General features: G+C 44.7%; 1 protein-coding gene across 1 annotated transcript; it reads left to right on the top strand.

Annotated features, from left to right (window-relative positions):
• The first annotated feature begins 887 nt into the window (after window positions 1–887).
• On the top strand, window positions 888–21,112 carry crls1 (cardiolipin synthase 1). The gene is made up of 8 exons (XM_056609122.1): window positions 888–1,541; window positions 1,861–1,998; window positions 2,312–2,441; window positions 14,032–14,117; window positions 14,303–14,371; window positions 14,477–14,568; window positions 17,019–20,032; window positions 20,476–21,112. Exons 1-7 carry the CDS (start codon window positions 1,014–1,016, stop codon window positions 17,110–17,112), a joined length of 1,137 nt encoding a protein of 378 aa, XP_056465097.1. The 5' UTR covers window positions 888–1,013; the 3' UTR covers window positions 17,113–20,032; window positions 20,476–21,112.
• The last annotated feature ends 363 nt before the right edge of the window (window positions 21,113–21,475 follow it).

Raw genomic sequence — 21,475 nt, 5'->3', positions numbered from 1 at the left:
GCAAGACGTGAGAAGTCGCGCAAGGGGCGCGCAAGGGCCTCTTGCGCGCCCTTGCGCACCCCTTGCGCGACTTCTCACGTCTTGTGTGCGTCGGGCGATTTTTCTAGACTTGCGTCATTTTTTACGTAAGCTTTTACGCGAGCCGCGCAGCCTTCAAGGCTGTGATTGGTCTGCTGGTCTGGTTACTACTTCCTGTCTGGAGTATCACATTTCTCTGCCATAGTTCAATGTGTAGAACATGACTGGGAGGCGGTTTATAAACAGCCGACGACGACGCCCACACACAAATACACCATATAGGCTTCACTTGGGTAGACCAATACCAGGAAAATCTCCTTTTCATGGTTCAATTTGAGAAACGCTGCTGTAGGAGGAAGGAGGGTGGGTGGTTTGATAGAATGGAACCCGGCAGGCTCATATACAAAAGCATTGACGTGAAGTGAAGTTAACTTTGCTGCCATCAGATTATGTCGTTTTAAAATGTAGAGAGATATGCACATTTATACAACCCCAATGATCAACAACTTCATCACCCCTGTTCCTCTGTCTGTTGCCATCATTCACTGTGTATGGGGAGAACACGATCTGGCAGATAAACATTTTAACAGTGCTGTCTTTTCCTATGTTCGAAAGGAAGCAACTCTTCATCTCTCCCTGACCCGATGACGTTTTCGACAAAGGCTAAGTAAAGGAGGCATAAAGGTTACGAGATATGACTATTCATAGATGCCCCAGAACTTTATCACTGATGCGCCTCAGAACCAGTGTTGCCAGATTGGGCCAGATTTTCCGCCCGTCTGCCAACATTGGCTTTAGCTGGTGTGTTAACCGATCTGGCAACACTGCTCAGAACCGAGTTGCGGCCTTTACGACGCTGTGACGTAGCGTGCCGTCTCGGAACTCGGCAACATGGCGGCCCGCAGGCAGAAGCTTCTGTACGCACTGTGTTGAGCTCTGACCGACCCGATACACCATGAAACAAGGAGAGACGTTCAGGTAACATTGGAGCTGAGATGTTTCGTATCCGGAGGAGCGCCGTGCGGCTGTGCCAGCGGGGCGAGACGCTGTGTCCGCGGGGGGATGCAGGGTCGCTGTCACGGGGTCAGGGGGGGTCAGCGCGTCAGGCAAACAGGTGTCGCCCTGAGACGTCATCGTGGCGGACCCCGCAGACACCGGTCAACCAAGGCACAAGACCGAAGCAGTTCAGAGGCCATTTACAGATATCTGCCTGCACGGAAACAAATCTAAACGCGCACTATTGCCGGACTAGTCCGTGGCTGAGGCCGAATGGGAACCCTCAGGTGAACCCGGCCCTCCTCCGGGGAGGTCCCGGCTGGCCTTTGGCCCATGTCCAGCCCCTCCTCCGGGGGCTTCCTGGCTGGCCTGGGGTCCCGCCCCTCCTCCGGTCCCCCGGGGCTCGTGGGCTGTGCAGCGGGAAATCCCGGCCAACTCAGGACATTGACCCGTCACCGGAGCAAAATGAAAGTCAAGGAAGCTCTGTCCATGTCCCGGGACACGGGCTGTTTAAGTTCAAAGAGCTGGTGTGTATACGACAGCTCACTGACTGCTCCTCGCGTGCTGGTTTAGACTGGTTCAAGTGGTAATATTTGTGCTTGTGGTGAATACAACCGTATACAGATTTATAACTATTGACTAGAATAAACAACATAATTTTGATTAAACGTGATTAATGTGTTTGCCCTTGAGTTAATCACAACATGGTTAGTGTGTTTTAAATTGTATAATAGAATATGTATCTTAAATACAACCAAGTCTCTTAAATTCTGTGTTGATGCTGTGTGTTCTCTTACTATATCTCGTTCTCTGCTCAATCCGTCCCCACTGAATGGTTCCACGCAGCACGAGAACCCATGGACCGTCCCAAACCTGCTGTGTGTTTGTCGGATCGTGCTGTCGCCCTACCTGGGCTACCTCATCATCCACCAACACTTTTACCTCAGCCTGGCTCTGTTCACTATGGCTGGGGCCACAGACATGGTAAAACACACACACACACACAGATATGTGTAAATGCTGCTTCATATTAAAGATGGCACCAATGGTCTGTGCTCTGTAGTAAATACCATGCACACAGAGTGGTCAGTATAATACTAACGAATTAGACCAAATAAATGATCTTCAGTGGCACATTTCATTGCTGCTGTACAGTGAGGCAGTATGTTCATAACATTACTTTTATAGTGAATGAATCAACACTCACTCCTCGACATGACGCTGCAGTACTATATAACATAATACTAGTTATCTGAACCTGCTTGAAGCACCCCTCTGTTTTCTGCTCTGTCTTCAGTTAGACGGCTACATTGCAAGAACATGGCCCAATCAGAAATCAGCGTTGGGCAGTGCACTTGACCCATTGGCTGATAAGATCCTGATCAGTGTTCTGTACGCCAGCCTCACCTATGCTCAGCTCATACCAGGTAAGGTTTGTTTAAGTGGTATGGAAAATAATGGTGGTCTTTTTTTCGTCCGAGTTTCCTCGCATGAGTAGACAAACTTTACTCGAGGGAGGTGATTTGCGCAAGTTTGATCAGGCAAACTTACTTGCATGATTGTAGGAGCAAGGGCTTCCTCTTGTGACTGCCAAAGATTCTTTCCGCCAGCTCCTTCTCAACCATGGTCGAGATAACCACCCCTACCAGTCTTTACTTGTTGTGGAAGTACCAGAGACGTCGGAGAACCCGACACACATCTTAAACTAGGGCTGTCACTTTTTATTCGAAGTTCGAATATTCGTTCGAAGGTGGGGTGAAAAGTTCGAATTCGAAGTGTAATTCTCCATTCGAACTGTAAAAATGCGCTATAAAGAAGAGAGCGGCGAGTGGCTTTTCCTCAATAAAGCGGCCCTCCTGGATCCCCGCTTCTCCCGGTTAGTCCACCTTTCCCCTGCACAGAAACATCTCGTGACTGAAAGCCTCTCACACGAGCTCATTGAAACGGAGACCGACACTGATCGCACACGACAGGGAGAAAAGTCTGCTGCTGTGCTGGGCGCGATGGGCAGCCTGTTTGGGGACTTATACAGCACGGCTGACAGAAGCAGCTGCAGCGGTAACGGAGAGCTGCGAGACTACTTGTCATTTTCTTTCCGTAAGGAATAAAAAGAGCAGCATGCCGTGTTGGAGGTCGGCCTCACAGATTGTTCGTTTATATAGGCTGTGTGTGCCATGGACGACATGCGCTCCGCATATCGCGCTCCGAGCAGTTATTGTTAATGCGTAAAAGACAGCCGCACTTGTGTGTCGGAGCTTCCTCTTGTTGTGTTTACAAATGTGTTATCAAAGATGTGTTTTTATCCTGTGCTGTTATGAATTCAGTAGGTATACGTTATTTCCACAAGAAATAAAAAGAAACACGACAACAGTTGTTGTCGTGTTTCTTTTTTTTTTTATAGTTCTATGGCGGTGCGAATCGAAGAATAGGGCAGCACTAACACCCTGGTCCGCGCAAATTGTACTTGCGCAAACACCCAGGTTCACGCTTGATGCTTGGTCGCAATGCCTATCAGCGCTGACTACATGAAGTCCAGAGCGCAGCAAGGATAAGAAAGGGATTCCCAGAGCTCTATATCTATATAATATACTATCTAGATAACTATATAATATAATATATAATATCACTGTGTGCGCCTTCCGGATGATATTAGGAATCTTAAACGATGTTTAAGATAGGGCTGTCACTTTTTCCAAAAATGAAATTCGAACGAATTTCGAATGTCCATAATTACTTCGAATACATTTGAATACATTCGACCCCCCCCCCTTTTATAGTTCAACCTTCTACATGTTCCTCCCAAAAAAAGCGAACTTTTCTGAAGCAGTGGCTCACCACATACTACAAATGGCTGCGCTTTTCAGATGACAATTTCATGTATTGAGTTTAACACTATTAATTTAATTTAAGAAATAGACTAATAATAAAAAAGAAACACATTTTTTAAACTGGGGAGTCAGGACCCATTGAATTTCTCAGGGACCCACCCAACTCGCCACCTGTGGGTCCCGGGGACTCACTACATTGAAAACCTATCAACATCACTGCTATTATATGATTATAATTATTTCTTAGAAAATCGGTATCGGAAAAAACGGTTTTGGCAGGTCAGACCTCCTTAAAAACCGGAAATCGGTATCGGCCAAGAATTTTGCAATCGGTGCATCTCTAATGGTAATGTGTAATGAGTTCATGCAGACGGATACTTCTCAATACTTCACACCTGCAAACCAGTGTTGTTTTTGGCAGGCATTTTAGATTTAGTTTTAGTCTTAGTCTTTTTGACGAAATGCTTCTTAGTTTTAGTCCCATTTTAGTCATTTCTATCTTTGAAAGTTTTAGTCTAGTTTTAGTCTGACGAAAACTCAAAAGGTTTTAGTCTAGTTTTAGTCCGACGAAAACTCGTCCACCAGCCTCTCTCTGTAGTGTATGGCTGTTTCCCAAAGTGAAGGCTGCAGCCTTGCTAGGACGCGTCCTTGCTAGTCGCGTCCTATGGAGATGAGACTAGAGTGCTAGCTCGAGTGCTTCCTAGCGTTTGTAACGTCTGACTTTGGGAACGACTTGGTAGTGTGGAAGCGCTTCCGCTTCCGCTTTTTAATACTGCGTGTCCGCTTGTAAACACATGTGCGCTTATGAATAAAACATGGCAGCAATCAAGCTGATCAATATTTATTTGACTTTTGTCTGTTATGAATGCAGTCATGTCTCCTTCGCATGGAGCCTCTTTGGGGAAGTCACAAAAGCTTTGTTGTGGTTGATCGAATTGTCTTTATTAAAAGGAAAATCCATTCAATTTTTATAAAACTAAGTGAAATTGTCTGAGAACTTAATTCATGCATCACATTTACAGTACGGGTGATTACTATTATGCAGGGGGAAAAAGACAAAGAAAGAGATGATAAACGTGTATTTATTTGGATATATGATCTGATTCATTCATTCATATATGCCTACAATCTACTAGTGCTTTGAACACATAAGTATATCATATAAAATACAATTATATACGTTCATTAAAAATTACAAACATTGCAAATGATCGGTTGTGCATTAATTTTACAACATTGGATAGTGGCACTATCCCTTCCACCGGCAAACAAATGTTTGTGCGCCACCCTAAGGCGCACAAAAGCCTCCGTTTGCTGGGCTGACCCTAAAAAAAACGTAAAACATAAATAGGTATACATAAATACTGTAATCTTGTGAGCGAGTAAATTGACATTGGTGACAGTGGTGTTTAACACCAGCTACGTCCATGCAAAATATAGCAACGTATCATTAAGTTGCAAAAAGTTGGAAAAGTGGCACAGGCCTTTAGGCTTGATTATTTGCATTAACATGATGAATCTATAAAAAGCAATACGGCACAAAATATTTCTGAAAACTAATATAACTTCACTTCGTTTGAACGTGTACTTCTCTGCCATTTTCAAGAACCCGCCCAGTGAACGCAGAGGATTGTGGGTAGTTTTGGCTCGTCTAGGATGCAGCGATGCATCCTTGAAAAATCTCGGAATTCTCAAAAACGAAGGACCCGAAAAGGGGGCGTATTTCGAGTGTCCTCAACATTGGAACAGTGCTTGTCGGCGTTCGATGACGTAGCGTCCTTAAAAGGGCGGCCGTTGAGCATGCTTCCTTGACATTGGGAAACAGCCTATGAGTGTGTGTCAGCCGTGTGCGTGCAGGCGCAGCTGCGCGCGAGCACACGAGCCAGTGTTGCGGGGGGGGGGGGTGGAAGGGTCTCACGTGACGCGTTTTATCCAATCAGGTTGCTTGGATGCTCCCATTGAAACCCATTCTATTCTACGTGAACCACCTACATGTAAGCCGCTAGAAGCAGTTAAAATCGGAGCGGACTGGAGCGGAGTCAAATCCCCGCTCCGGCCTTTGAATTTAAAACCGCTCTGCGCTCCAACCCGCTCCAACGTATTTCTTCCGCTCCGCTCCACCACCCGCTCCACGCTCCGCTCCGCTCACATGCTCTCACTAACAATTTAGTCTCGTCTAGTTCTCGTCTGACGAAAATGTCTAAATTTTTCGTCACATTTTAGTCTTTATATGGCTTTGGTGACGTTCGTCTTAGTCTCATTTTCGTCATGGAAAAATTTTTCGTTTTCGTCTTGCCTGACGAAAACAACACTGCTGCAAACTTGTAGCTTTTCGGAGACAATTGCCGTTTTCTTGGTCAATTGGGTCATACACGTGAATCGCGTAGAACCAGACAGGTTTTTTTAGGGGGGGGAGGGGAGGCTGTCCTTCATATGCAGGCTAGAATTGTGAAACATTATTGGATAATTCCTATAATTGACATTTCTCTGGGCCAATCAGAATCTCAGCACTTGCTTCAGAATCTTGAGGCACACAGCGCCAACTGAGCTCCCTTTGGATGAGATTCCTGGCTGCCTCGCGAGTCTGATGGAAACTCTTAACATCAATTTGAAGTAGGGGTGTACAGTATTTAAACCGTATCGAAAGTACAACAGTATGAATTTGCGCTACGGTATGGATTTTGACGTTACCGTGTGACCGGTACTGTTGTGTGTAACGCGCAACAACGTAAGTAACGAGTTAATACAGTAACCTCACTACTTTTTCATGTAAAAAGTAAGGTTACGCGCAACTACTGAAAATATAGTAACGAAACATAGTTCTTTTTTCAATTCGGCGCAACGATTATTTTCCCAGGGACAGATTTGACAGCAATACTGCCTTCTCAGTCAGTATGCTATTGCGGAAGCACGCAGGCGCGCAGCAGTGCATAAAGTTAGTACATTCTAACAACATAGGGCTATTTAGATAAATAATCTGGCAAGAGTGTTGTCCTAGGCTAATACACCAACAGCAAATTTCTGTATAATAAAGGGCTGCATTTTGCATCCAAGTCTGTCATTTGAAATCTTTCCATTGTATTATGTGCTACAACCTCCGTAATGGATATTCACGCTAAATCCCACCCAGGTTATCTCAGAATTCGAGTAGCCGTATATCTCGAAACACCAATCAGTCCTTGGACCGATGATTTCCCCCCACCCTTTCTCGGTCGGGACAAACTACACTATTGACGAGCCCAATGGCTGAGACCGAGACAAGTCCGAGAGCAAATACAATAAGTCCAAGAAAAGTCAGAGACAGGAAAAAAAGTGTTGATTGAGTGAGGCCTACAGCTTATTAATTAAACACTGGTATCGGTTCGGTACTTCGCTGAAAGCCAAGGTCTTGGTTTCGGGACTGAAAAAGTCAGATGGGTGCATCCCTAATTCTGCAAACTGTCGCCGTCGCTGCTGATTGACTGTCAACAAAACAATCCAATTAACATTAGGCAGTGCAAAGTGTCCAGATTGTAGAGAGAACATAAATAAAAATAGATGTTATTTGTTTTGATCATATCTAGCGTTGGCATTAGAATCGCAGTTAGCATTAGCATCTCAGCTACTGATATTTAAAGGCCCACTATGCAAGATCGGGCATTTGTTCGCTGTTTTCTTGGTTTGGCACGCACTTTTCTCTACACAGCGCACTAGGGGTGCAACGGATCAAAAAACTCACGGTTCGGATCGTTCCGCGGATCAGAGTCACGGATCGGATAATTTTTCGGATCAGCAAAAAAGATAAAAAAAATAGCGTTTGTGATTGCTTTAGCCCGGTCTGATTGTGGAAGAAGTGGCTGCTTAAATGCCGCGGTGATGAGCGGTTGTTGAGCCGCTTTCGGTTTCACTCCTGTCAGTGAAACACCGGGGTGATGTCGCTGTAAATGCGTGGCCATGCTCGATGTGTTTTTCTTTATGTTAGCAATCGCTATGTCAGCTACGTGTTACGTCTGTGTGGTAACCTAGGCGACCGGTTTGTGTGGCAGCGCGAGTATATGGAAACAGACGTAGCACTGGAGGCAGCAGTTATCGTTACAGTAGTCACCGAAGTCTAGCCTACTTTTATTTTCCATGCCCACTGTTCTTCATGTTGTACGCTGAGGACAATAAATCACAACGAGCCATAGGACTGTTTGCTTATTGAAAAGGGAACTGTTGCAGACTTTTACCCAGAGCGTGTTAAGTAGCTCTGTCCCTGGAACTAGCAGGAATGGTTACGGCTGTGTGTGGACTGAACATGCGCAATTATTATTTTTTTTCATAAATCAATCCGCGGATCATGCGTGTGCCGAACCGAAATAGATGATCCGAACGGATCACGGATCAATGATGATCCGTTGCACCCCTACAGCGCACCCCTACAGCTTCGTAGTAGATATTTTACCAGTGTACAACAATTTTCCGAACAGCAAAACACCCGTGGTAACAAAGGAAAGGAAACATACAGGGCTCACAACAAAACGGTCGAGAAAACACATTTTTACAGGGCTCGCAACAAAATGGTTGAGCAAACACATTTGTACAGAGACTATCAACATCAAGAATACCACGAAGACAAAGTTCACCAATGGGTACTTTCAATTTCAAAAGCAACACGGCCAAGTCGGCGTCTGATTTGCAGTCTTTTTCTTTCAGTTCACGCTATTCCTGAAAAGCTTGCCCAACGTTTACTCGTGTCTGGCCTCTCTGTCGGTCAGTCTCTCTTTTCTCTTATTCTGTTCCTCCAACATTGGGTTTCTCTGTCTCTTTTTAGTCGGCTGATCTATGATGAATGTAACAATCCCTTAGTTACTTGTGTTTCTATGTTTATATCGAGCCGGTTCCGTGTTTGGGGGTCTGTGCCGTCAAGCAATTCGTTACTTCGCGAGACCCGAGACTCCCGCGAGACTAGGCGGCGGGTCGCCGGCAGAAACCTATTCCCTTTCTCCGCCAAGATGCGCAAGGGAGAGTCGAAACAACGAACAATCGAACAAAAATGTATAATGGAACCAATGACTCTTAGCCTGTTATATTAAGGTAAATCAAGCCAAAAAAGTTTCATAGTTCCCCTTTCACTCGTGTCTGGTCTCTTTCTGGTCCAACTTCTTTTTATTCTTCTTTTGTTCCACCGACAGTCGCCTCTTGGCTCCCTTATCAGTCGATTGATCCATGATGAATGCAACAATTGCCTCGCAACTGGCTGTTTACATCTAGCCGGTGCCATGTTTGGGTGTGTGTCTGTGCCGTAAAGCATTTTCGAAACTACAATCTGACTACATTTTCAAGGCGCGATTGGATACTTCCGCTGCGTCACCTCCGGATTGTGTCGGTCCGAACAGAGCAAGTTGCATATGCGCTTTTTCCTTGGAGAGGCGACATGGGCATAGGCGTCGATGACGGGGGGGACATGTCCCCCCCACTATTTGAAATACGAATTTTGTCCCCACCACTTTTAAAAATGTGTGTAAAAAAAAAAAATAAAAAATTAAAATCCCCACATACTCAACCGAAATCGTCGAGTCTAAAATCATGCGACAGGCGCGCTCGAAGACATCATTTATTAGATAGGCCTACCTAATAAACCGTTGGAACACACAAGACCGGAAAACATGGCAACGCCGGTAAACAAACCCCGACTCCCGAGAAGCCCAATCCCTATGAGATCCCTGCGCTACGGCAATCCGGAGGCACACAGAGCTTTTGGTCGTGATATTATCTATACAATTATATTATATTATATACTATTGTATATAGAGCTCCGAGTGTCGCAAACGGCAACAATCACTTTCTCCTCCATGCTGCAGTACACCCCGGACTGCACTGCGCTGAGTTTGACGGTTGAACGCTGATTGGCTGTTACGTTACACATGTCACTCAGTGGCCACGCTGTTGAACTCTGATTGGCTGTCATCACGCGAAATTCGTGTCAAAGTTGAACATTTTAGCGCCACAAATCCTCGTGAACGCGCTTGCCTGTGCACGGCGAAAGTGTGGCTCGACAAATCAAAAATATTCGCCCAATACGCGTCTATACGTTCACTTTGTATGGTATCTTGTAGTCCCGTTGCGTGAATGCACTGGAGAAGTTTCAAGACAGACAGCCAAAATTGTCATTTTTATTCAGAAAATAGCCGGTCCTTTTGCTTCCTATAAAAAGCATGTTTGTGACACTGGATAATATCGATATGGATACGTCATCTAGCCTGCATGTGGAGGGCCAGATAAGGTAAGAAATTGGTTTACGTAAACTTTGCTGCAGGTTCTGTTTGCTCGTGAATCGTGATGACCTGGCCAAAGGTTACCAACGGTCCCAAGCGATTGTGATCTGATTCTGGTTGGTGCTCCAGTTAGTATGCATTGTATATATAGATTGCAGCTAGTAGCAGCTACACACGGTGCGATTGCTATGCCAATGTGGTTATAGTTGGTTTTGTCTGATTGAGATATGTGACGACTTGGAGCCTGGTAGGCCTATCCTGACATAAATATGTTCTCGCATAACCTGTGTGATTATCCTAAACTGAAGGGGATTTTATTTGCGGACAATTTTCTTACGATGTTGTAACGAGTGAAGTCTACATTGGTCCTTCGCAAGTGTTTACTGGTGGTCAGGATTTGGCAGATGCAATTCTCCTCTGGGTGCTTGTATTTCTTCTTTTTTTAATGCAGCATAACATATGCTACCAGCAGCCCTTGCTCGTCTTCAAAAGGCTGATGCTCAGTACCTCGTTTCATTTCGTACCCCCTTTACAGTCTGGCATTGTTTGTCTGGTCAACTCTGTTGATGTCAAGATAAGTGGACACAGGACACTGTTCTTTGTCCTGTGTGTATTAGTATTAGGCCTACATATCCCGAGCCAATACCCTGGTGTTTCCAACACTGTTTTGCAAAACAAGCCAAAACACAAACTGTGGTTTTCAACTTTTATTGTTCGAATAGGATCTTCATAGGGCTGGCCCGAATGCCATTTTTCAGGCTTCGAATACTCGTTGGTTTTTCCGAGCAAATATTCGAATACTCGTTCCAGAAAAAAACACCATCAAAAACAACATTAATAATCCTTATATACTCCCTGGAACCGATTTTGACAGTATCTGCATATTTTGTTGAAGATTTAATAGCTTTTGAACGTTAATTAGTAGGCCTAAGTAGGTTGAAGTTCCTTAGTTTTTCCCCGTGAAAGCGAACAGCTGTTGCTCCGTTCCAAATCAGCTGTTCTCTGCCATCTCAGCCCTTACGGGAGCTTTTCAATTCATCCTGGAACGTGCATCTTTTCAGGGAATTTGTACAATAAATCCATAACAAATACCGAATATTGATTGTCTTATGTGTCCATTATATCCATTATATTGACCGGGTATTCCCAAGACGCTCACGCTCTGCAGCAAGCCAGTCACAGCTTGGCGCGGCGCTGTACAGCGAACGTAAACAAACTAAGCTAAGGTTTTAAGTATTACTTTTCCTCCAGAGATCCCGCTAATGTTGTGTTATAAAGTAAAGGGAAACAAGATATCTATTCTTCCTCCACCTCTCTCGCTTCTCTGCTTGGTGTCGCTGACGCTTATAGTTTGCCTCCCTCGCTCTGGTAAAGTCACCTACGTGGAAAAAAGCTCTGAATGCTGATTTAAGCTTCAAATACTAATTTTCCGAACCAGTATTCGAATATTCGAATAATTTCAACACCTGACAATGCACTGTAGAGCATATTGTAATGCAGCGTTGAATGGATGAATAGCTTACATAAGGGTACCCAGCACTTTTCAGACCACACTCTAGCTTATGGTTATTGTCCCCACCACTTCTAAAAACAAACTGACGCCCTTGGACATGGGGCAATGACACACCCACCAAACGACCCAAAAAATGGTTGCAGAACCATCAGAATAACTCTCAACCTGCATAATTAATGTAATTTTGGCTAAAAAAGTTGCATAGTGGGCCTTTAATCAATTGATGCTACTTCATTAAATTACGTTTAGTAGGGCCCGACCGATATTGATTTTTGAGTGCCGATGCCGATTATTTTCAGAGAAAAATTACGATTACGATTTAATCGGCCGATTAAAAACAAAACAAAAAAAAGTCTATAAAACATAGTTTTTCATACCTTAAATATACTTTAAACACTTTTGACGAATATGTGAATTGAATGCAGAACCTTTGAGTGTTTTAGAATACATTTACAGTCAAAAATGAGTGTAATGTAAAATATAAAATAAATAACTAACTCCCAATGTGCTGCGCTCGTGAGCAGTGACTAAAACGTGCGTGCTGAGCAGTATGTTCTCACCGTTGAGTCTACAGTATAACAAATTAACATGGCCTGGGACCCAAAGAAAAACAGGCACAACATGCTCAAACAACGAGTCTTGTTTGCCTGAGCGAGCGTGCTTTCATGTTGTGAGGTAAAATTCAATCTCCTCTTTTTTACTCCAGCTAAAGTTGTTAGTTAACAAGGCGAGTAGGAGCGCAATCTGCAGGATACTAAGCGCAATAACATTAAAAAAAAATAAAATAAAAAAATCGGTTGTAATCTGCGTCTTTTTGGCAGATGTTGATTATTTTCTAAAAGGCTATATCGGCCGATTAAATCGGCAGGCCGATGAATCGGTCGGGCCCTAACGTTTAGTACACATTGTGATTATTCTTTGGTTTGTTGTTCAAATACATTGCCTAGCTTGTTGCCAAATTAAAAGCGTTTTTATTTTACCACATTTTATGATTTTTTTCTTTTTAAAGATTGTATCAGCGATGTTGGGTGACGTCCCTTCTGTTGGTATTTTAAACGAGATCCCAAACAACCAGAGCCAGCTCGCCCCTCCCTTCCGTGTTTGGTGCATCAAGTAAAAACGATTATGAACGCAGCGTGAAACCCCACAACACCCACCCCTTATCGGTGATTGTTTGGAATACAATTTATTTTGGTTTTGAGTGGTTGGTAGTACCATTTGTTTTTGTGTACGATCTCGGAGCACAGGCTGCCTACAGAGACAGGTTTTTTTGATGGCCTGCTTATTGGGCGGGCAGCTAGCGGATCGTGAGGAAAGATCAGATAAATGTGATCATTTATGTTTCGGCCTAGAATCGCAGATACAACCTTTTAACTTTTTTATTCAATAAAGAATGAAATATAACCAATGACAAAGATCTTTAAAGTTAGCGTCAGATGTATTTTAGAGCACATTTCAAACATTGTTTTATTTCCATCTTTTTATCTGAATGGTAGAATATCCAAAGCTTAAACCGGTAGGCAGTACAAACCTGGAGCCTGTGGTGCGGGACTCCTCCTGAACTGTATGAGGTTGTGCCTTTCCGGTAAACGGATGAGTTTGTCTATCTAGACCCCTGCTCCATCGAGAGTGTGCTCACCTACGGAATCCTGTCGTGGTTTGGTAGCAGTTCTGCTGCAGACAGAAAGTCACTGCAGAGGATTATAAAAATTGCCCATTACATCATCAACCAACAGCTACCTACCATGGACACCATCTTCAACTCCCAATGCTTGCAGAAGACACACAACATTCTGAAAGACTCATACCACCCTGCAAATTACCTGTTTGAACTGCTGCCCTCAGGGAAACGTTACAGGTCCATCAGAACACGCACCACAAGATTCATGAACAGTTTCTATCCCAAAGCAGTCACCATACTCAACTCTGACCTGAAAATAAATCCACTAGTTCTGACGGTATTAACCAGTGACATCCACACCTAATGCAATGCTCAGCACTTTACATATTTGCACTACTATTTTAAGGCATACTATTTTTAGGCATACAATGGCACTAAGTTAACAGTATAGTATATGACGACATGAATGTAGTGAGTGAACGAAATGTTGAATGTATTTTATTTTTTTATTTATTTACTATTTATTATGTCACCTATATTTTTTTTAAATGAGGACAGTCCGTGAATGCACTGAATTTCGTTGTACTCCTGTACAATGACAAATAAATATAGCTTATCTTATCTTAAGAGTTGTGGAATGGCGATGTTCCTCTGGTGGAAACGGGGCCATCGATAGGCGGGTTTCCCAGAGAGGCTGCGTCCCTTGCGGTTAGCTGTTGTTTTATGTATTACTGATAGTAGATCTCAACCATTACTGATACATTGCTTTATGATTCAATGAATTTGATTTGGGGTGTTTTTCCTTTCCTCTGCCCTTAGCTCCTCTCACGGCTCTGGTGATCTTCAGAGACATCGGTCTGATAGCCGCAGTCTTCTGGGTCAGATACAAGACTGTGCCCCCACCGGTAAGAAGCCCTGCTGTACCCCTCAGTCCCGGGCTCGAACCCGGTTCCCCACGTCCACCTGTCCCAGGGGATCCCTGGATGTGACAGGGGGGCGGAGGGGCCCCAACCAGAGCCCTGGGAGCAGGCACCAGTTTGTGTAAAACAAACTGTTTTAACCCTCTTTCCTCCTCGTCTTTTCATTGCAGGTGACCCTCAGTAAATTTTTTAATCCATGTTACACTACAGCCCAGCTCAAACCCACGTTATTCAGCAAGGTAACACACACACACACACACACACATCGATTGCAAACACATTCACATTGAAAGATAGGAACATAGTGGTTATAGATAATGATTTAACAGTGTCTTTGTGTGTAGGTGAACACAGCCATCCAGCTCCTTCTAGTAGCTGCTTCCCTCGCTGCTCCAGTCTTCAAATACACGGACAGTCTTCTGCTGCAGTCGCTATGGTAACGCACACAAAGGATATACATCGTCGTCCTGCAGCTGCTGTCTCTTAAAGGTCCCATGACATGCTATTTTATGTATTCTTTAATATAGGTATTAGTGGGCAACTAACACAGTATTCAAAGACGTTCCCTAAATTCAGCCGTGGTGCAGAGTTACAGCCACTCCGAGCCAGTCGCACATTGAGCTTCCCCCAAATGCGCTGTTTCGGTGGGCGTGTCAAGGAGGAGGGTGGGGGTGTGGCCCTGAGCAGCTTGCAGCCACCATGCGCTCTGTTTACAGTGGATGTATCCAATGGCGAGGCGCACACCCTTTAGCCGTGTTCTGTAAATATTCTAGAACACACGGGAGTCCTGGAGCTCTATATCTAAATATTATCATATAGCCTACACAGATATCTATATCATATAATATATATTATCACGGCCAAAAGCTGTGTGAGCCGATATTATGAATCTCAAACGACCGTGTTGGGTTCTCCGACGTTCCTGGTTCTTCAACGTCCACATCAATGTGAATACACACACTGTAACGCAAGTGTTTCTTGTTGGTTCTTTGACTTGTCTTGTATTTCCACAACGAGACTGTCGTGGGGGAAAGGAACTTTGGTTTGACTCGCTGAAGTACATGAACTGCGACATGCCGCCGGTTGCCGCGAGGCACCATCGCCCGGCAGCGGGCAGCGCGCGGTTCAGTCGACTTCAGGTTGATGTGAAAGTGGAAGAACCAGAGACGTCGCAGAACCCGACAAAGTCGTTTGTGATTCATAATATCGTCTGGAGGTGCACACAATGTGTTATATGATATAGATATCTATGTATTATATGATATTATTTAGATATAGAGCTCCAGGACTGTAACGCAAGTGTTGTACACTTCCTTGTTATTTGGATAACCGTTCTGCTGTTGGTGTGATGGCGCATAACACGAATGAATGAATTGGGGGGAAGGAACTTTGGCTTTGACTCCCTCAACAACATGAACCACGACATGGAGGAGAAAGGGATTGTTGGCGGCGAATGTCTCCCGCTTGAGCCCCGCTGAGGGACCACCGCCGGAGGCGGAGGTGCATAAGCGCTGCCCGACAAAGATCCCTTTCTCCTCCTTGTCGTGGTTCTTGGTCTTGAGGGAGTCAAAGCCAAAGTTCCTTCCCCCCAATTCATTCTCAACCTTGGCTGAGATAACCCCCAATACGAGTCTCGTTGTAGAAATACCAGAGACGAGAGTCCGACGTGATGCGCCATCACACCAATAGCAGAACGGTTATCCAAATAACAAGGAAGTGTACAACACTTGCGTTACAGTCCTGGAGCTCTATATCTAAATAATATCATATAATACATAGATATCTATATCATATAACATATTGTGTGCACCTCCAGACGATATTATGAATCACAAACGACTTTGTCGGGTTCTGCGACGTCTCTGGTTCTTCAACCTGAAGTCGACTGAACCGCGCGCTGCCTGCTGCCGGCTGCCCGCTGCCGGGCGATGGTGCCTCGCGGCAACCGGCGGCATGTCGCAGTTCATGTACTTCAGCGAGTCAAACCAAAGTTCCTTTCCCCCAATTCCTTCTCAACCATGGCTCAGATAACCCCCACGACAGTCTCGTTGTGGAAATACAAGACACGTCAAAGAACCGACAAGAAACACTTGCGTTACAGTGTGTGTATTCACACACACACATGTGGCGCTCGCACGGTCGAGTCTCATTGGCGGGCCAACGTCTCTGGGCGGGCCAGGCAGAGTAAGGGGAGGAGCTGAGATTCCTCATGACGTCATGAGCACAGATTTCCAAATCAGCGCGCTTGAGCCTCCGTTTTTTCAAAGGCGAGCAGAACAGCTAGTGCTCGTTTTACACCAAACGCAAGTTTTAGCCACTGGGGGACCATAGGCAGGCTAGGGGAACTCATATTTATGTTAGAAAACCTCATAAATTGAGATTTTCATGTCATGGGACCTTTAAGCTACTCCGTTATAACCAGCCCCCTTGTTCTGGACCCCCTCATCGTGTGTTGTTGGACATGGTTGCCTCAGAGCCCGGCTTCACTTCCATGTGCATCAGGGTATTGGCACAGGAGTGATGAGATGTGATAGTGACGTCTGCTGCAGCTACTGCTAGCTCGGGAGTAAAAGTAGATCCGTCCCCAAGAGTGTTGCTGTGGGCGACATGTCCCGCCCACAGCAACACCAGCCATCTTTGTTGTATACGGGATGGGTTAACCTAGTGATGTTAGTGCGTGGCATATGGTTCTATGAACACCCATACTGTACCGACAGCGATATATTGTTGTTGATCTTTTCCTGACAAATGTCCTTATTGGAAGTCGCTTCGGATAAAAGCGTCCGCTGAAGGCCCTAGATTTAGAAGCATGATTATTTGCTATTAACAACGGTGGGGCTGCACTTTGCAACAATCAGATACCTTGTTGGTCCTTTTATCCTGTAGGTATGTAACGGCGGTGACGACGGCCGCCTCCGGCTACAGCTACTGGCACTACGGCCGCAAGACGGTCCAGGTACTCAACACCAAATCACCATGACAAACCCCGAGCAGAAACACACCTGGCGGTGGCACGGACAATGGCTGCTGATTAACGAGAAAACGGCCCAGGCGAGACGCGGCCGACCAGGAGGATAAGGGCCGGTTTTACATGACGGACACGCTGGCATACGGTGCTCTGATGCAGGTTGCTATGACGACCACTTATCAACGAGATGACATTGATGGAGCGGCCTTGGTTTTACGCTAGCGGCGTCTTGGTCTGGAACAATGGAACACATAACCAGAGATGTTCTCACTGTAGTCTGGCCAGTCCCCGATTCTGTACTCATTTAAATAATTACTAGATGTTCCCATGGCAACCATATTTTGTCAAATCAGTTTTGTAAGTCAATGATTTATGATTAAAAACAAAGGAAAGAATAGATACATCTGTTTTTTTTGTTCTTATCTCTGATTGGTTAACACTAAGGTAAGTTGAATTGATAAATGACTCACAAACACGTCACCATATCACATACGGTTAACATAGTTGGTCAGATCTTACTTTTTAAATCGTCCAATGCTTCAAACAACATCACACACAATTTGTGTGGCTTTATAATTAGTACTAAGTCGTACTTTCAGGAGGACTGCTGGACCTTCTGCGAAGAGTAAACTGATCTTTGTTTATTTAGCAGTGCTCCTAAAGCAACGTCCGTCGAGATCACTAAAGGAGCTTGAGTGGACATGTGGCTGCAGATAGGGTTTCTGAGCTTAGCTAAGCTATGGTTGTGGAGCAGATGTGCTGAGTCAACTGGAGGTCCTGGTGTCAGCCATCAGTTAAGTGGAGCTGGTTAGTGTCAGCCATCAGTTAAGTGGAGCTGGTTAGTGTCAGCCATCAGGTTAGTGGGGCTGGTTAGTGTCAGCCATCAGGTTAGTGGGGCTCATCAGGTAAGTCGGACTGTCTCGCCGTCAGGTTAGTCAAGCTTTTTCTGATGGCCGTCAGGTTAGTCAAGTGTTTTCTGGTGGCCATCAGGCTAGTGTATTGTTTTCTGATGGCCATCAGGTTAGTAAAGTGTTTTCTGGTGGTCATCAGGTTAGTGGAGTGTTTTCTGATGGCCATCAGGTTAGTGGAGTGTTTTCTGATGGCCATCAGGTTAGTCAAGTGTTTTCTGATGGCCATCAGGTTAGTCAAGTGTTTTCTGATGGCCGTCCCTCCATCATGACAGAAACATCCCTGAATGCCCCTTGGATTGGGGCTCCCAAAAAATACTCCCAAGCAATTACTTTTTGAAAAGACAGTGGCCCAGTTGCTCAATATAATCCTTGTTGCCTTACTGAACTGACCGTTTCACTTTTAAACCCCACAGGAACTTCATTTGGCCTAATTAAGCTGCACATGAACAGTGTATACTGCACAGAAAATAACGTTTTGTAGGGTTGACGTGTTGCTCAGTGCGTCCTGTAGCAAACTTGTCTTCTGGAGTGTTTTATGTTTGTTGTTTGACTTCCAGATGTAACGCAGAAGGGATCTCTCCTCCCAGCAGCTGTTGAGCTCGCACTTTTAACTTATCGTAGGTCAGAAATACAAGAGGAATAAAAAATACAAGCGAACAATGGAAATACAAGAGGGGTACAATGGAAATACGAGAGGAGCGCAATAGAAATACAAGAGGAGCACAGTAGAAATACAAGAGGAGCACAATAGAAATAACAGGCGAAAGAGGCTTCTCTGTCCCTAATGATACGAACACACCAAACGCGTAACCCGCGTAAAGGTACGAACACACCAAACGCGTATCCCGCGTACGACGCGTATAAAATCGGCAATTTTTCCATCGGGAACCATTGGTTTACGCGAGTATGAGCTGCGTACACGCGTTACATGCGCTAAAGCAACATTTTACCCGCGTTTGCCGCGTATGAGCTGCGTATATATACGCGCGTACATATACGCGCGTATGCGAGGAGTTCAAAAAATTTAACTTTTTACGCTCATACGCATGACGATTAGCCGCGTTGCCCAATCAGCGTTGAGCTTGACCCGACGTCACTGGCAGAGAGACGGAAAGGACAGAACAGAAATGGAGGACCAAAATCTCATAGTCGCTGTGTGCAGCCGTCCTGTCCTGTACGACACCACGATGGTGTCGTACAGGGACAGGAACAAAAAAGAGAGGGTGTGGGTCGACGTGGCCGAGGATACTGGCGTTCCTGGTAAGATCAGTGAATAATGTGTGTGTGTATTTTGCTTGGCTTCAGCTATCGGTTGTGTTCTACTATGAAAAAAGTTAGCGCCGGTTAGCTGTAGCACCAGTTAGCAGTAATATTAAGTGATACTACTACAACAGGCTGTCCCGCTTGTCAGGTTACACAACTTAATATGTATATATGTTCTTGTCAGTGGACGTATGTCGCAGGAGGTGGAAGTCGCTCAGGGACAGGTACATGAGACACAAAAAGAGTGAAAAAAAAAAAGAGCGGGTCAGCGGCAGGGAGAGTGAAGAGATGGAAATTCGCTAGGGTCCTGTCCTTCCTCGACCCCTTTGTCACCCCGAGGGAGACCAGCAGCAACTTACCTCTGGGGGCAGAGGAGGTAGAGGAGGACGGGGCTCCAGAGACTTCACTGTCAGGGGCAGGAGAAGATGAGGAGCTTGAGGAGGCAGCAGCATCGCACAATACAGGTTTGTTGACTAAGTGAAGACACGTACAGCTTCTGTATTATGGCCACAGGAACGATTTACAGTGCGGCACGAGTCTGTCTGTCTTTAATGTGCAATGTAGATATATATCATCCAAGCAAAAAAAACAAGTCTTCTTTCTCAATAACATAGACCAGCCCAGCAGTGAGTCAGATACAGAGGACGCTGATGCTGCTCCTGCTCCTGCTCCTGCTCCTGCTCCTGTCCCTGTCCCTGCCGCTGGCCCTTCCTGTGTACCTGTCCCTGAGGCTGGCCCTGCCCCAAGACCACAGGGCGGTATGTACAGGACAAAGATGTATAGCATTAATTTCAGGGGCTCAACTATGTTTATGGCTAACCGTTTAAGCTTTAACTGATAAGAAGACGGTTTATGGATTACTACTAGTGCCGTCAAGCAATTTAAAAAATGTATCAAATTAATTACAGGCTCTTTGATTAATTCATCTAAATGAATCGCATACCTATACAACACTTTTATGCCCGTTTATAAACAGCTGTATAGCCTACCGTTCGTTTCTCTCCCTTCTCTCTCTCTCGTAACTTCTTGATCCTCCCCTGATTAATTAATCGAAATGAACGTGTTAATTTGACAGCCCTAATTACTACTATAAGTTAAAGTTACAACACTTCAAACCAAACACGCATGCATGTTCAACAGGCTTTTCACTTGTGAAGTATTGCACTAACTTACAAATGATGGTGTTTTACATTCCATACAGGGACGAAGAGGAAGAGAGCCAGGGTACCAGAGGGGAATACAAATGTACAGACAGCCATCCTCCAGGCCCTGCAGAGTCAAAATGCTGTGCCTACCCCTACCCCGCTCTCTGGGAATGAGGACTTTGTCATGGGCCTAGTTCCTTCCCTGGAGAGATTGCCACCTGAAGTACTGGAGTACGTTAAATTCCAAATTCGTAAGGTCATATTTGACAATTCTAATTTCACCGTTCATTTGGAACCTGTTTAAGCTTATTAGCTAGTGGTGGTGACAATCTCTCCAGGGAAAGAACTAGGCTGATGTCACTGTTAACTGTTCATTTTGATATTGTTCTGTTATGTTTATATTATATTGTTCTTATGTTATTTTTATTATTTATATTTTTATAATTATTTTTGAAATAAAATATTTCTCACAACTCTTCTCTCAATATATGATTTTAAGATCTAGAATGCATGGACACAAATATAAATTTTTAATAACACTACTTAATTGAACAATTTTAATAACAATTTAATAATAACTAGAACTGCAAGCAGTTATGCAGGGGTCCAAGCGATGTGCATTTCGCCGGCACAACGCGAAGCATGTGTTCAAAACGCTACCGTGAACCTGTGGATATAAAGGTTTTGACTGGGAGGGGGCGTTTTCAGAACATTCCTTTGGCCAGTTAGGAGATGAACAATTTCCTCGTTTATGGCGGCCCCTAACGGCGAAATTTTGTAGAAGATATACAATTTCCTTGTTCATGTGTGTAAAGTTTGGACTCGATCCGATGTCTACTTTTTGGATTTTTTCTAATTTAGCTAATATACCAATATTCCAAACGCTACCGTTTCGTCGTCGAAGGTCGGATCAAAAAAGTGTTCGAATTGGTCAAGAAATGTGGGAGGAGTAGCGAAAAAACAGTTTAGCGGTTTTCGTGATTTTGCGAAAAAAAATTATAGACGCAAATGGGCGTGGCCTATGCCAAAAGTTTCAGCAGACTCCAGTGCATCTGT

This window comes from Gadus chalcogrammus, chromosome 15, assembly GCF_026213295.1.
Source record: "Gadus chalcogrammus isolate NIFS_2021 chromosome 15, NIFS_Gcha_1.0, whole genome shotgun sequence".
In the NCBI taxonomy this organism is placed as follows: Eukaryota; Metazoa; Chordata; class Actinopteri; order Gadiformes; family Gadidae; genus Gadus; species Gadus chalcogrammus.
The sequence above is the reverse complement of the archived record's forward strand: the minus strand, read 5'-3'. Positions and strand labels throughout refer to the sequence as shown.